This window comes from Anguilla rostrata, chromosome 5 (assembly GCF_018555375.3).
Source record: "Anguilla rostrata isolate EN2019 chromosome 5, ASM1855537v3, whole genome shotgun sequence".
Taxonomy (NCBI): Eukaryota; Metazoa; Chordata; class Actinopteri; order Anguilliformes; family Anguillidae; genus Anguilla; species Anguilla rostrata.
Window position 1 is genome coordinate 41,469,283 of NC_057937.1, and position 13,482 is coordinate 41,482,764.

The following is a 13,482-nucleotide window of genomic DNA, read 5'->3' on the forward strand; positions in this document are numbered from 1 at the left end:
TAGTCTGTGTGCAGCCATGTCAGGGGGTCAGGGGTGCTCATTAGCGCAGTTGTGAAACATTTCCTCCCAACACACTGTGGCCTGGTCCCACTCACGTATGGCACAATATCTGTCAAAGCATCCCATCACCAGTCAGAGGAGATATAAACTGTGGAGAAATAGATAAATCTGGCAACCTTTTTCGAATGAAACAGACCTCTAGTGCCAACTTGCGGGCAGGATGCCTAAGGGACAGGGAAAATTTGGCCCAAATGATTCACATATCAGTGATTTGAATGACGGGTGGACAGATGAGAGTTGCAGAGGGGTTACAAATTGGACATGTTCACTTTCAAATTCATGAAAATTTTCTAAAAGTGTGGTAATTTTCAATGAGAAACTCATTTCATTTTCAATGACACATGAGTCTTCAAAAGATTCATGATTCATGAAACATGAGCTCTGAAAATACTTTACACTGTCTTGTGACTCTGGACTTATCTACTACTTGAAGAACTATCACTGGAACTGTTTAGATAGAAACTGTTGAGTTGTATAAAATTAAACCCTTCTTTTTAATATACTGCCCTTTTCCATCAAGAGGAAGAGACACAAGATAACATTTGCTTGCCTACTTGTGTGTGTGTGTGTGTGTGTGTGTACTCACATGCATGTGTGTGCTGTGTGTATGCATACGTGTACATGTGTATCTTACCCTTACACAAAATCACTTGTCAGTTCTTCAGCGATGTGAATGTGTTATGATGAGACCTTCGCCATAAGATCAGAACATTAATGAAAGATGGCCCAATTAAAACATGGCCATTCAGCCTCTCTCCATGCAGTCCCCTGCCCTTTCAGGGGCCCGCCCTCATGCCTGCCTAATTGGTGCAGTCAAGAATTCCTCCTGTACAAAAACCAGGGAGGGCTTTGTCTGTCCTGCCGTCTGCATCTGTTAGACTGAAGCGTTTGACCTCTCAACGCAGACCGCATTCACTTTGTCAAAACTGACAGATGCTTTCATCTCCTCCGATTTGTTTCTGCACCGACTGAACACCTCAGGAACAAGAACGATATCAAACAGGTGCAGTATTGTTTTACAGACAGTAAACATACGCACGGGATTTATCGAAATCCTTCTTTGAAGACTAATTTAATACCCGATTAAAACATACTGAGTTTTGGATATCTCTTTGGATACCAAAAACACTGCAGTATTTGTTTCCATTTTGTACCTTCTGATTTTCAAGAGGCCAGTCAATTTCACCACTATGTTAGCATGATGGCTTACCCAACATCATATGACAGACCCGGAGTGATACAATATCAGCAACTGGATGATTAAAATTGAACCTGGTACTTCTAATGAGCTCAATTTCCATTTTTATCGCACACTAAGAGCCTCATCTTGAAAAAATCTGAGAAAATATTTACATAATTAATGTAAAAGTAAAATCCAAGAATAGGCAATAAGGCATTACTTTCATAGGTGTGACTGAAACAAACAGTTCTAGAGCTCACAGAGCTCATGCAGTAACAATGCTCTACCACTAGAGGTTGCAGATAATATGCACAGTGCCTACTCAGTACAATGTGATTGTAATTACTAGAAACTAATAAATGAGCAAACTAATAGGATTAGGTCAGTATTTTGGATTAATGCATGCTTAATTTTCAAATATTTTTCATAAGTACCATTCAAGGTCCTATGCTGTTTGTAACAGCTGTTATAATACTTGTCAAATAGGGGATTTCCCAGGCAACCCTAAAAAAGCAGTGTAAAAAAAGATATAGGAGCCCATCTCCCTCAAGATCTGGACAGGCTACAAGAATCATTAATGACAAAAACATTCACTGCTACCCACAAATGCACTTAATTAGTTCATCAAAACCAAAAATATTAATTTATTTTCTTACATTTAAAGGTTCAGTAGGGATTTCTTCCATCCCTGTGCACACAGAAGTTTTGCAGACATAAATTAAAATTGTGTTTAATTAGATTTATTTTCTCAAATTACTTACTCAGAGTTAACATTTAATGATAGTACCTCCCCAAGCATTGATTTATGAGCACATGCATTTTAAATTTAGTTTCATGTTGTAAATGTAGCTCCCACCCTAAAATAAGCAGTTAATATGTAGTTAATGGTGAGAATGACAAAGCACATGAATAGCAAAGCAGAAAAATCATAAATGTCCAGTCGACACAAACACACACACACACACACACACACACACACACACACAATACTTCACAAAGCATCTTGGTTCACAGACAACCAATGCTTGCTGCCTACTTTCCTGACAGAGATGGCCTCTACAGTTCTACATATCTACATTTAGACCAAATGAATACCAATTGCAGTAACATTGAGGAGTGTATTTTTTTGCAGATGTTTCTCAAAAGTATTCCACAGTTTTATCACTGTGTTGGGGTACAGTTACTCTCTACTGCCCACCACTGACAGTATCTTTCACTGTTTTCTGGCCATGTTAATGTGTTTCACTAGAGTCCCACTTACAACAGCTTCACAACTGTAACAATACCTAAAAATAAATATACTTTAAAAATACATTGACTCAGTATCTAATGGGTTTTGTGAATTTTATATTGCGTGCATGCACTGTATTTGAATTATGATAATCACAAAGAAATGTCATTTAGATTTTCGTGTCCTGATTTTCCACTTCTTCACAACATTTGTAAGTTGCATACACTAACACACAAAATCACATTGTCTGCATTTGTATTAGCCTACACATGGGTCACCTTTTAATAGCGTGTATGTTTTAAAATAAACTTTGGATGACTCCAAAATAATGACCAATGACCATCTTATACACCACCTTTAAGCCAGCAGAAAGTAATGTTTGTGTTCTAAAGGTATTATTAAGACTGTCATTATGATGATCATCATTATTGTTGTTAGGAAAAATAAGGAAAATCATGTCCAACAGGGCTGCTTTACAATCACAGTGTCCATGTTATTCTAACACTTGGCATCCAATTTATACCCGATAGATAATCTAGTGTAATATATCCGAATGGCCTATGGAGGGCAGTATGATCGATCCGATTTTCTTAAACATAAGCACCGTAGGTTAATCATCCTGCGGACATACAGAGGGATTTTCTCGTACATCTTTCAGAATATTCACTTTTCCATCATCTATGACTAAATCATGGGCACATTCCATCTATCCAACTTTTTGCAAAAAAAAAAGATGAGGTGGGATGGACGTTACAGCCAAACGGGGAAGGTGCGGTGCACCTGTCGGGAAAATGCTAGCACAGGTATTTGCAGAGTACTTTGCAGTTAAACGGTAGAAGATTAGCAGTGAAGCGAAGCCGAATAATTTCTGAAAGATTCATACTTACAAACTTGCCAGATATTTAAAAGCTGTTCCCGAAGACTAAACATTGCAATTTTTGAGTGAAAGGCGAAGGACACCATTTCTATAATAAATCTACATAAAATCGTTTTAACCGCAAAGATATGCCACATGTATTGCACAATGACACAAAGAACTGAATAGACACTATGCGCGCAAAAATAAATAAATCAGATAATAGTTCCAAGCAATTCAAGAAGATTGTATTTTATTTATTTTTAAAATAATATTTTTCCGTTACAGTTTGTAAATACAGCCTACCCTAAATGTAATATGAATATTATATTTTGTTTAGGTATTATAAAAACAAACAAACAAACAAAAAAACAGAATTAGTCATAACTGAACTAAATCTAATACGAACAAACAACCTACTGCAAAACGTTTGAGTCGGATAACTTAAAATTTATATTGCTCAGTGAACAGCCCAACAATTATTTATTGCAGTTTGAAGTTTTAATAAGAATGTAATGAAGTTGCAGCACCATGGAGAGCGGCTGGGCAGGAACAAATACTAGAACTCAACCATAAAATCACCACAATGGTCTCAATATACACGATTTAATAATAACGGACATAATGCCGATATTCTGTATAACGTGATTTTAGAATTCGGAAGCGTAGGTAGACCTAGGCTATAGGCTACATTTATCCCATACAAGACAACTCGGACCGGACTGGGTTTTCTAGTGTGTATGTGAGATAACACCATATACTATATATTTAAGAGAGAGAGAGAGAGAGCCAATGTAGGCTATTTGATTTAAAATATGTTCAATGGAAATGGTTGATTTCGGTTGACTTGGTTACATACAAACGCTTACAATTTCCCATTAAGCTTTCTCAAAATACGTTCAAAATAAAATGCCATTTATTCTTATTTTTTATACAAAGCAGCAGTTGCATGCGAAGATTAAGCAAATGGGTAACCGGAATTAATGGAGATATACATATTTCCCATAGACGCAACGACATTCATCTTGTCAATTGCATAGAGATTTTTACATTTCGAAAGATGTTGTCAGATAATATTATTACAGAGTACATACGTTGCCTCTTATTAATTCCGCTTTTTTAAAGGTATGCCGTTTGAATCCGCCTGTACGATTTAGTATTAAACTGATATAATTCATTATATTATTGAAATTTCTGAGATGCACTGGACTGATGAGTTCTTTTTAAAAAACTATAGGCTGGCATAGCTGCTCCGGAAAGCCATTATGCATCACTACCGTTACAGATCACTGGAAATAGTCTCCACAAAAATAAATAAATAAATAAATAAATAAATAAAAAATCGAAGGATTTTGTCCAAAACTAAATTACACAAGTTTCGTAAATGGACACGATTTCATTGCAAGATGTTTACTTCTGCATCACGGCAATATATAGCATTGACATTTATTTTCTCTCAAACGTTTTGTATAACCTTCATGAGTGCTATTGTAATGGGACGCTCTGATCTACTTCGGTGACTGCGGTGATTGCAAAGCGCCACACATCACAATGGAACGGTTTGATCTTACAACTAGATACAAGCGGAGGTTTTCTACGGAGACACACAGAGATCAAATGGACCGACAGAAAAAGACGCGTCTTGTGTACATACGGCTCGTCAGCGGGCAGCATTTAGTGAACCAGCGAACCTTGGATGCGAGGAGTCGCTGGGCGACGAGATGAGCAATTCCGTTTTGGGCCCCAAGATCTGACTGCATTCCACATTGATATTTGCGAGGGAAAGTTCTCTTATATAAAGCCACCCAGTCGTGAACGTGAGAAAGCGTTTTCATGCGAAACCCCTGCTCAGGGACGAAATCTTTTTAATAGATATATAATTACGCAGCCACGTTTATTTGAGGTAGTTAGCAACTTATAAACGTTTCCCTGTGCGTAATAATGATTTGCAGACAATTGAGTATCTTCTTCATAGTGATAGATCAAAGAATATATCTGAATAAAAGAGAGTTGGCGGCATAGTGGTTATTTTGTCATGACTTTCCTTTATGCTATTGCACAAAACGGTTAGACAATCTGCATTTGATTAAATGTACCGCTTTATGATAAGATTGTGGGACAGCGCCAGCCCCGCGAATCTCATTCAATGCCTCTTGCATTGGGCCTGGGGTGTGCTGCATATTGTTAGCATTTGTTTTTCACACGTATGTTAAGAAATATATACATATATATATATATATATATATATATATATATATATATACATACATGTAGCCAATAAGAATAATGGGATAATGACTAGGAACAAAAGGCCTGTTGTATATCTATTAAAAATCTGAAGGAAAAAAAACACGATTTATGCACGGTGTGTCTGCACGCAGTCTCGCAGGTACCTAGTTTATATTGTCTTTTGGTTACATATTGCGGATTGCACCCTGTCGTTCAGGAGCACAAAATGAGACTATTGCAATTCAAATATGACAGGTTGACATAGAATGCCAACGACTGATTAGATTCAACTTGTGTCCAAGCTTTAAGGTTTACTTGACAACAATGTCTTGTCTGATCTTTTGTGACTAATTGCCCTCCAGTAATTTAGGAGCAAGCTGAAAGAAACGTATATCGCGTGGAACAGGTGCAAAAACTACTATGCCATTAACACTTAACGTTTCACTATCAGACTATCTGTGAGTTACAAGTGCAATATACCACTCTAGGTGTAATACGTCACACTTAGGGTACAAATTGCGAGTGGAACTTTGGTGTATTCTGCCATGCACACACCGTCATATATGCTTAGCAAAATCATGCTATATCCAAGTGCGAATTTTCAGTGTAACAATCCACCCGCGAAACGACACTAAGCTTTGCCAAAACATTTATAGATAGGATTATGTTCATTATGTACGCGTGTAGGGTTTAGATCTAGCTATCGCACCTATGTGAAGTTTCATCTTGCTTACAGCTGTTACATTCTACGTCGCACCCTCTCCCTAAGCAGCAGGGGATATGCCATACATGAATAGGTCAAATCGACCCCAGGATATGAAAGGATTCTGACTCATGGCCCTATGTTTAATGCTTTAGCAGGGTAAAATAATTTTTTGTCCTTTAGATGATTATCTGACACACACACGAAGTACAAGATTAGGATTGCAGCGCTGGAAAGTTCAAAGACAATAGATATTGTGCCGTGTGGGCTGAATCATGGCAGTCTTATTAAAATAAGGTACAACTATCCCTTTCATAAATTTGTATGTCCAAATAATGATTAAACATTTGAGGGGCTGAACGATTTCAATCATCACTTCATAATAAGACTACGAAGATAGGCTTGCAGTACACAAGAAACTGGAATGTAATCGGCTGACTTCATAATGCAAGTCTGTAAGCACAGTAGATATCAATAAGAAATGACAGTCTTATCATACTCACTTATTATCTTACAAATATTTTATTTAGTCGCATTGTTTCATATGCAAGACAGGTCATTCTTTTTCTCTAATCAGTCTAAAAGTAGAATGCCACAAGTAGAATTCAACTTGTTTTTTCCTGTTATTGTTCATTTATAGGACGGTCTCCTGTGCCACACTACAGTCTGTTAGCTTTGTAGTTTCCTATTTTACATCCACCCATACATAAATAATTGTATTTTTTGCTGATAATGACGGAAGTTTTACACAAAGAAAACTCATATTCCCGGTCGCCAAGGCAATGTAGCCATCTAAATTCCGATTTCACAATGTGTTACTGTTCCAGACCAAGGCATTGTTTCCTGCAAAGCTCCGCTCACATTAACATTTGCAAACGAATTCAGTTTTGTTATCTGAACGAGATGAAATTTGACATTTGTTTAAAGTGCACTCCTCTGTTCCACCACGCTCTGGTCACACATTAAAAGAAACAGAAGTCTGTTTGGAGTGCTTAAGCATCCTAGGGCGACGATTGTGTTAAAGGGGACTGAAGACTGCCCCGTGCTGCAGTAGGTGGCGTGTGATGTAATTTCGAAGCAGATATAAATATCGTCAGTGAGCGAAAAGCGGCATGGCTGTGCCGTGCTTGTATAGGCGATCAACACTTCTTAACTTCTCCTTGGACTCAAAACAACTTGGGATCCCAGTCTAAATAAACTTCCTCTGAAGCTACAGCCCTCTGAAACCGAGGGTCCATGCAGCACTCACGGGAAATCGACAGCTTCGTCTTGAAGTGAGCGTTTGCGTTCCCTTTTTATTCTTGCCCTTTTTTGCCTTCGACCTAAGAATACAGCGGGCAGAGAAGACGGTATTTTTAGTTCAATTGCCTCCTTCAGACACGTGTGTCATTGCTGATCAGGATGACTGGTCAATCGGCCTTCTTACCAATATTAGTCTTGGGACTGGTGTGTAGTTTGGTGCGCTGTGCTCCCTTCTCTGGCAGACAGAACACCACATTAGAGCGACACTGGGAGACACTATTCTCTCGTTCCTTGGCACGGATCCCCGGGGAAAAGAGAGAGATCAGTCGGGACAGTGACTATCTTATGGGCATCAAAAGACTGCGGCGCCTTTATTGCAATGTAGGCATTGGTTTTCATATTCAAGTCTTGCCCGACGGGAAGATAAACGGAGTACATAATGAAAATCGATACAGTAAGTTACATTTATAATTTTATCTTTACATCGGTGGCTACGCGTTTGTCTGATACCGCCTGTAGAGCTACAGAGTTGTCATCCCTTCACTTTTAGTTCTGGAGACAATACCAAAGGATTACCATTTAAGTACAGTCAAATTATATAAACCTTAAGATCATTTATGACTAAACGACAAAGTAAACTGTTTTACAGATACCTTCATGCAAATCGCTCCGAATAGCATTTAAACAAGATTCCAAATGTCAATTGAGGGAAACGAAATTAATGTCACCGTTGTCAGACATTTCATTTTCAACCAGCTATTATATTGGGCTAAAAAACAGAAGTGATATACAAGCTATGTTGTTAAAGGGTGTGATATATCAAGATAGCCTATGCATCAAATGGATTCTTCGGATATCTCGCATGTTAGCTGCGGGTCTCGGCTAGTGTTCTGATGCGTAACTTTACTGGGCTTATGTATGGCCTTGCAGACGGACCTTATCATTGGATCGTTTGATTGGCGCAACTTAATTTTCTAATAAATGCTCCCTAAGAAAATATTCTCTGGCATTAACATGGCTCGTGGGACCGTGTGCTTCAGCAGGTGGAGACTTCAGAACTATCACTAACTTTACAAGTCTTTGTAGTCTGAATATGCGGAGACCAGTACAAAGCCTAAAGTTAAAGACGAAACGGCATGTTAGTCCGGTTAATCCTTGGACCTCACATTTTTACTGAATTATATATTTTGTCAAATAGTTGCTACGTAGGCTAAATATTATTAGTCTTAAATGTATCGCGTAAAAGATACCACCGGAGCAATGAAGGGATCTGAGATTTGAAGGCTGTTTTGTGTTCCCAAGCCTATTTTGAGCCACGGCATAAAATTGAAGGGGATGGATTACATTGGTTTATATCAAAGGCTAGCAATATAACAAAAAGCAATATAAAGACTGCATGGGCGCAACACAATAGTCGTCAGCTAGACTCCCATACGAAGGGAGTTGGTTTCGAAATTACTTTAAATATGTGTAAGATGAGGGAAAAGTCCGAGGGAATAATTGGATTTCTCTGGAGTAACAGTAATTCCATTGGCCAGGCACCGATACTGACAAACCACAAAAGTGATCCAATTGTAAAACAAAATCCAAGGGGGCTAGTAAACATGACCGGCCTGAATTATTTACATACGCGAATTTGAGTTGTACGGACACCTCGGTGCCACCGATGTCATGCTATAATTTACTTCTACAGTGACTTAAACATATCGGAGTCGTGCGCAGTCAGTCTGGGAAAACACGCCTCTTCCAAACCGGACAATGTCATTTCCTGAGGGGACGACATACCGACTTGAAAACAAGCCATTATGGATATTTAAAGGACCATTGATCAATGTGGCTTTACAATTGCAGTTTTCCTTGTGTATTTCAGGTCTTCTTGAAATATCTCCAGTGGAAAGAGGTGTTGTGACACTGTTCGGCATTCGGAGCGGCCTATTCGTGGCTATGAACAGCAAGGGGAAGCTGTACGGATCTGTAAGTATATGAAATGATTTATAGCCCATTTCCGCCGGTAGATAGTCTTATCAGTGCTCGATGACATATCGTCCTGCACTTGAGTTGCACCAACAGCCCTCCCCGCATCACACTGTGGAGCGCGGTCGTGGCGTGCCTTACCGTGTTTTCATTGTGGGCCGGATAAACTCAAGAACGGTAGCGCAGTAGATCATCCAGGCTGCGCATTCCATTCTTAGCATTGCCAGCCAACACATGTACCTACTGTCCTTTCCAGTGTAAAGTTGAAGTGGGCGACAAGGACCACCCACAAATCCAACCCCCCCCCCCCCTTTTATATTTTTTGGATCCACCAGGTACTGACACTCATCTCTGTAGTCTAGAATAATCCCTATTTTTGTCACAATAATCTAAAACACACAGAGTTTAATAATGGTAACTAACCAAAATATTCAAGGTGGCTGAAGAAAATTGAAAAATTAAACAGTACCAGTAATTATCACACTGAAATTGCAGAATGGAGCAGCTATTATGGTCACAGTGAATTATAAAGTCTTTCTTTCTGGTTTTCTCACCGAGAATTAATAGAAATACATAACATTTCTCTTGGATTGTTAATGTTGACATTATGAGCAGTTGTAAAGTAATTGCATGACACTCCTTGTAAATCATTCCCTTGTTTACATATATAAAAGGAGCGATCATTTGAACAATAACAGAAAAGGTACATTTTACAATCCAACACAATGTTAACTTTATAACAATAAGCATAATGACTTAAGGACTTTGAGGTTAAGTTATCTTAATTTGCTATATCTTTAGAGGGAAACATGCTTCCCAATGCAAGTATGTTCAAGAAGAAAGTGCCCATTGCCCGTCACATATGCTATGACAAATAACAACAAACAAAAAAACCATAAAAACATGACGAACAATCAGTCTTAGTTCTGTTACTGAAAATGTACATTTGCCTTCATCTTGTGGTTTCAGCGGCATTTCAACAACGAGTGCAAGTTCAAAGAAAAGCTCCTGGCGAACAACTACAACGCCTACGAATCAGCGAGCTACCCAGGGATGTACATAGGACTGAGCAAAAGTGGCAGGACAAAAAAAGGAAACCGCGTCTCCCCAGCGACGACAGTGACACATTTCTTACCGCGAATCTAAGTGGATGTGGTGAGACTTTACCTCAATGCACAGAGGAGGAGACGGGGACTCAAAACCATGCACTTTCAAACGGAGCTTTATGCAAGAGGAGTACTGTATTCAAATGAATTATTTAAGGATGTACATATACATATATATTTGTGGGAGACTTTTATTTATAACGCTTGAGAATTTTGTATTTCTGGGAAACTGGCTTGCCATAGGTGGAGAGAAAAGCTAGAGATCCACGGGCTTATGAAAAAGGGTGCTGCTATCAAACATGTGGAAAAGTGAAATTCCTCTTTAGTTTTTGCACTGTTTATAAATACTACTGTACAGTGACTGCATTGAGGAATAAGTGTAACTTTTCTTTTCTGTTTTTATTTTTTTTTTTTTTTTCTGTGGAAAGAATTCTTCGTCTTAGTCCCGGGCTCTGGCTTGTGGAAATGTGTCAATCCTGACTGAGTCGCAGGCAGAAGAAGCCTGACAGTGTCGGACCTCCTTTGTGTGGTGTTGGGGTTTAATTGAAATGGTATCGGCTTTCCTCTCATTACAGAAAGTGCGGTGTTGAAGTCCTACCCCTCAAATCTGTTTTTAGCTCTGCCGGGGGGTTGAACTTTGAACTTTCCTGCAGTCAATCTCTGTCATAAGGCCCCAGATAGAGAGGCATCTTCTTGACATTTATATAAGCTAAGAATTTAAAAGTTTAATGGGGAAGGCCTGCATATTGCAAACGGGTCACCGTGCCCTTGGCTGTTTTTATAAATACATATTTTACAATGGAACTTTAAAACTCTATCGGCTTTCAAGTGCGGGGGATAAACAGAGCTGGTGGGTGGCTGACTAAAATAACCATGTGCACACCAACCGTCAGTATTGTTGTAGGTTGTAGATAATTTAGGAAAAGGAGAAGAAAAATACAGAATGGTGTATGTTGCTCTGGATGATATTTTGCAAGTGCTTTATTTAACTTGTGCAGTATTTTGGAGGACGGACATATCGCTGCTTTGTCATTTTCCATTCCCTGGTGTTTTCTTGGCTCATTTTTTTTCCTCTACCTCATATCACGGGTAACCAATGACCTCCTTGCAAAATTTGCTTTAGGGAATGTTTTGGTGTTGGCTTGACCTCCACTGGGTCGTTTAGTTTCTTTTTAACCACGGGTCTCGATACAGAGTTTTCCCATAAGCAGAAGTCCAGGCAGCCATTGCGTCCTAGTTCAGCCTCTTCACGTTCGAGCTATCTTTACCCTCTGATTTACTTTTAGTAAGGATAATCATGGTGGAAATATTTGCAGGCAGCTGTTAGACTGCGCTATATGGTCGTCCAGTAACCCTATATTTTTCTTTACATGTTTAGTAAATATATCTCTTGGTAACTGGTGGAACAGACAGAAGCTGCTTTGAGGACTTAACTTGAGGAATACCTCGGGAATCAAAGTTTACTTTCAACCACCTTGTTTCCAAGAAAACAAAAGGAGGGAAATTGCTTTTAAGGAAGTGGGCAGGACTGCGCATGCTTATTTCAGTCCTCTTGAGAAAGTTTCGCTCTCAAATTTAACATTCCTTTTTGTCACCATTTTATGCTGTACACATGGCTTCATAAATATCTGACTGGTTAAAAAAAGGCACAGAGGGAGTCAACATTCAATATAATCACAATACACCTTATGTTTAACTTTGAATGAGAGATTTAAGGATATTTTGTATGTTCCTGACTCATGTACATACTTTACCGTTTACTGCAGAGACAGCTGAACCCAAAACCCATGTTGTTAAAGTACAAAGAAAGTAAAAATGTAAGCTATTTTCTCAAAGTTAAGTATAAGGTGCCTTACAGTTAGACTGGACAGATGCCCAAGTCTAGTAAGTGGTAGTCACACATGGCACTACCCTACTCCTACCTGAACTGTGGATGGAATTAGAAAGTGACATGTACCGACTGTGTGGTGCTTCTGTTCCCTGTAATAATTAACTGTATTGTACAATTTCATTGTGCTGTTACTGTTTATGTGTTCTACGTTCATGTCTCTCATCCATTTGAATGCATAAACTCAGAAGCAAAACTCTGTGGTGGATTTCATCCATCTGAACCAAAATACTGACACTCTGTGATTAATTTTGCCTGAGTGTTTGCCACACATCTTGTACAGGTTTTTTTTTTCTGCACTGCTATGGACATTGTTTACAATAGCAAATCTAGTTTAAATTGTCCCTGGAGGCAAAATTCAAACTGTATTCCCCAAGAGGGGGCAATTAAATTACTTATCTGCATTTGGTTAAACAAATGCACACACACTATGATGACAATTCACAAGTTTTAAAAGAGGAATGGCAATAATAAATCTTACTGAGAAGTTTAAATTAAAAAAAAAATCTATATATTTTCATTGGTCAGTTCCTTTACTCAGCAATCTCATTCTCTGATGTTTCTGCATTCAGGTGAAGATTCTAAGCAATATGCGATAGCACAGAGACAGAATCCTGTGATCACATGTTATGCATTTAGTTGACATTTACCAGAATTTGTCTGTAGTTTTATACAGGTCCTGTTAAATATTGTGGTGTATGTGCTGTGCACATGAATGAAACAAAAATAACTTAAATGAAGTAAATAAACTATGTTCTGCAAAATATGTTGTCGAGCACTTCACTTACATTATGTAAACTGAGAAGATTGGGACTAGTTTGTCACATTAGGACAACAAAAAACTTAAATTGAGCTCACAATGGGAAAGATGGATTGATGTAATTGACTCTGAAGCAGTACATTGTATAAGAACTTTATAGGCTTAGAACCAAAAAAAAGTTTCCTACTTAAAAAGATGGATTTTTGACACAGATTTGTCTGCTTAACACAGCATAACATTTCTGCACAGATTT

At 38.5% G+C, this 13,482-nt stretch overlaps 1 protein-coding gene across 1 annotated transcript; it reads left to right on the top strand.

The window, feature by feature from the left end:
- Nucleotides 1-7,330: 7,330 nt before the first annotated feature.
- On the top strand, nucleotides 7,331-13,233 carry fgf4 (fibroblast growth factor 4). Its single transcript, XM_064336264.1, has 3 exons — nucleotides 7,331-7,955; nucleotides 9,372-9,475; nucleotides 10,445-13,233. The coding sequence occupies exons 1-3, from the start codon at nucleotides 7,661-7,663 to the stop codon at nucleotides 10,619-10,621; spliced, it is 576 nt and encodes a 191-aa protein (XP_064192334.1). The 5' UTR covers nucleotides 7,331-7,660; the 3' UTR covers nucleotides 10,622-13,233.
- Nucleotides 13,234-13,482: the final 249 nt, after the last annotated feature.

Coding starts and splice junctions, on each gene's coding strand:
- fgf4 (XM_064336264.1), top strand. CDS start 7,661: ATGACTGGTCAATCGGCCTTCTTACCAATATTAGTCTTGGGACTGGTG. Junction 7,956..9,371: donor ACATAATGAAAATCGATACA/GTAAGTTACATT, acceptor TGTGTATTTCAG/GTCTTCTTGAAATATCTCCA. Junction 9,476..10,444: donor AGGGGAAGCTGTACGGATCT/GTAAGTATATGA, acceptor TTGTGGTTTCAG/CGGCATTTCAACAACGAGTG.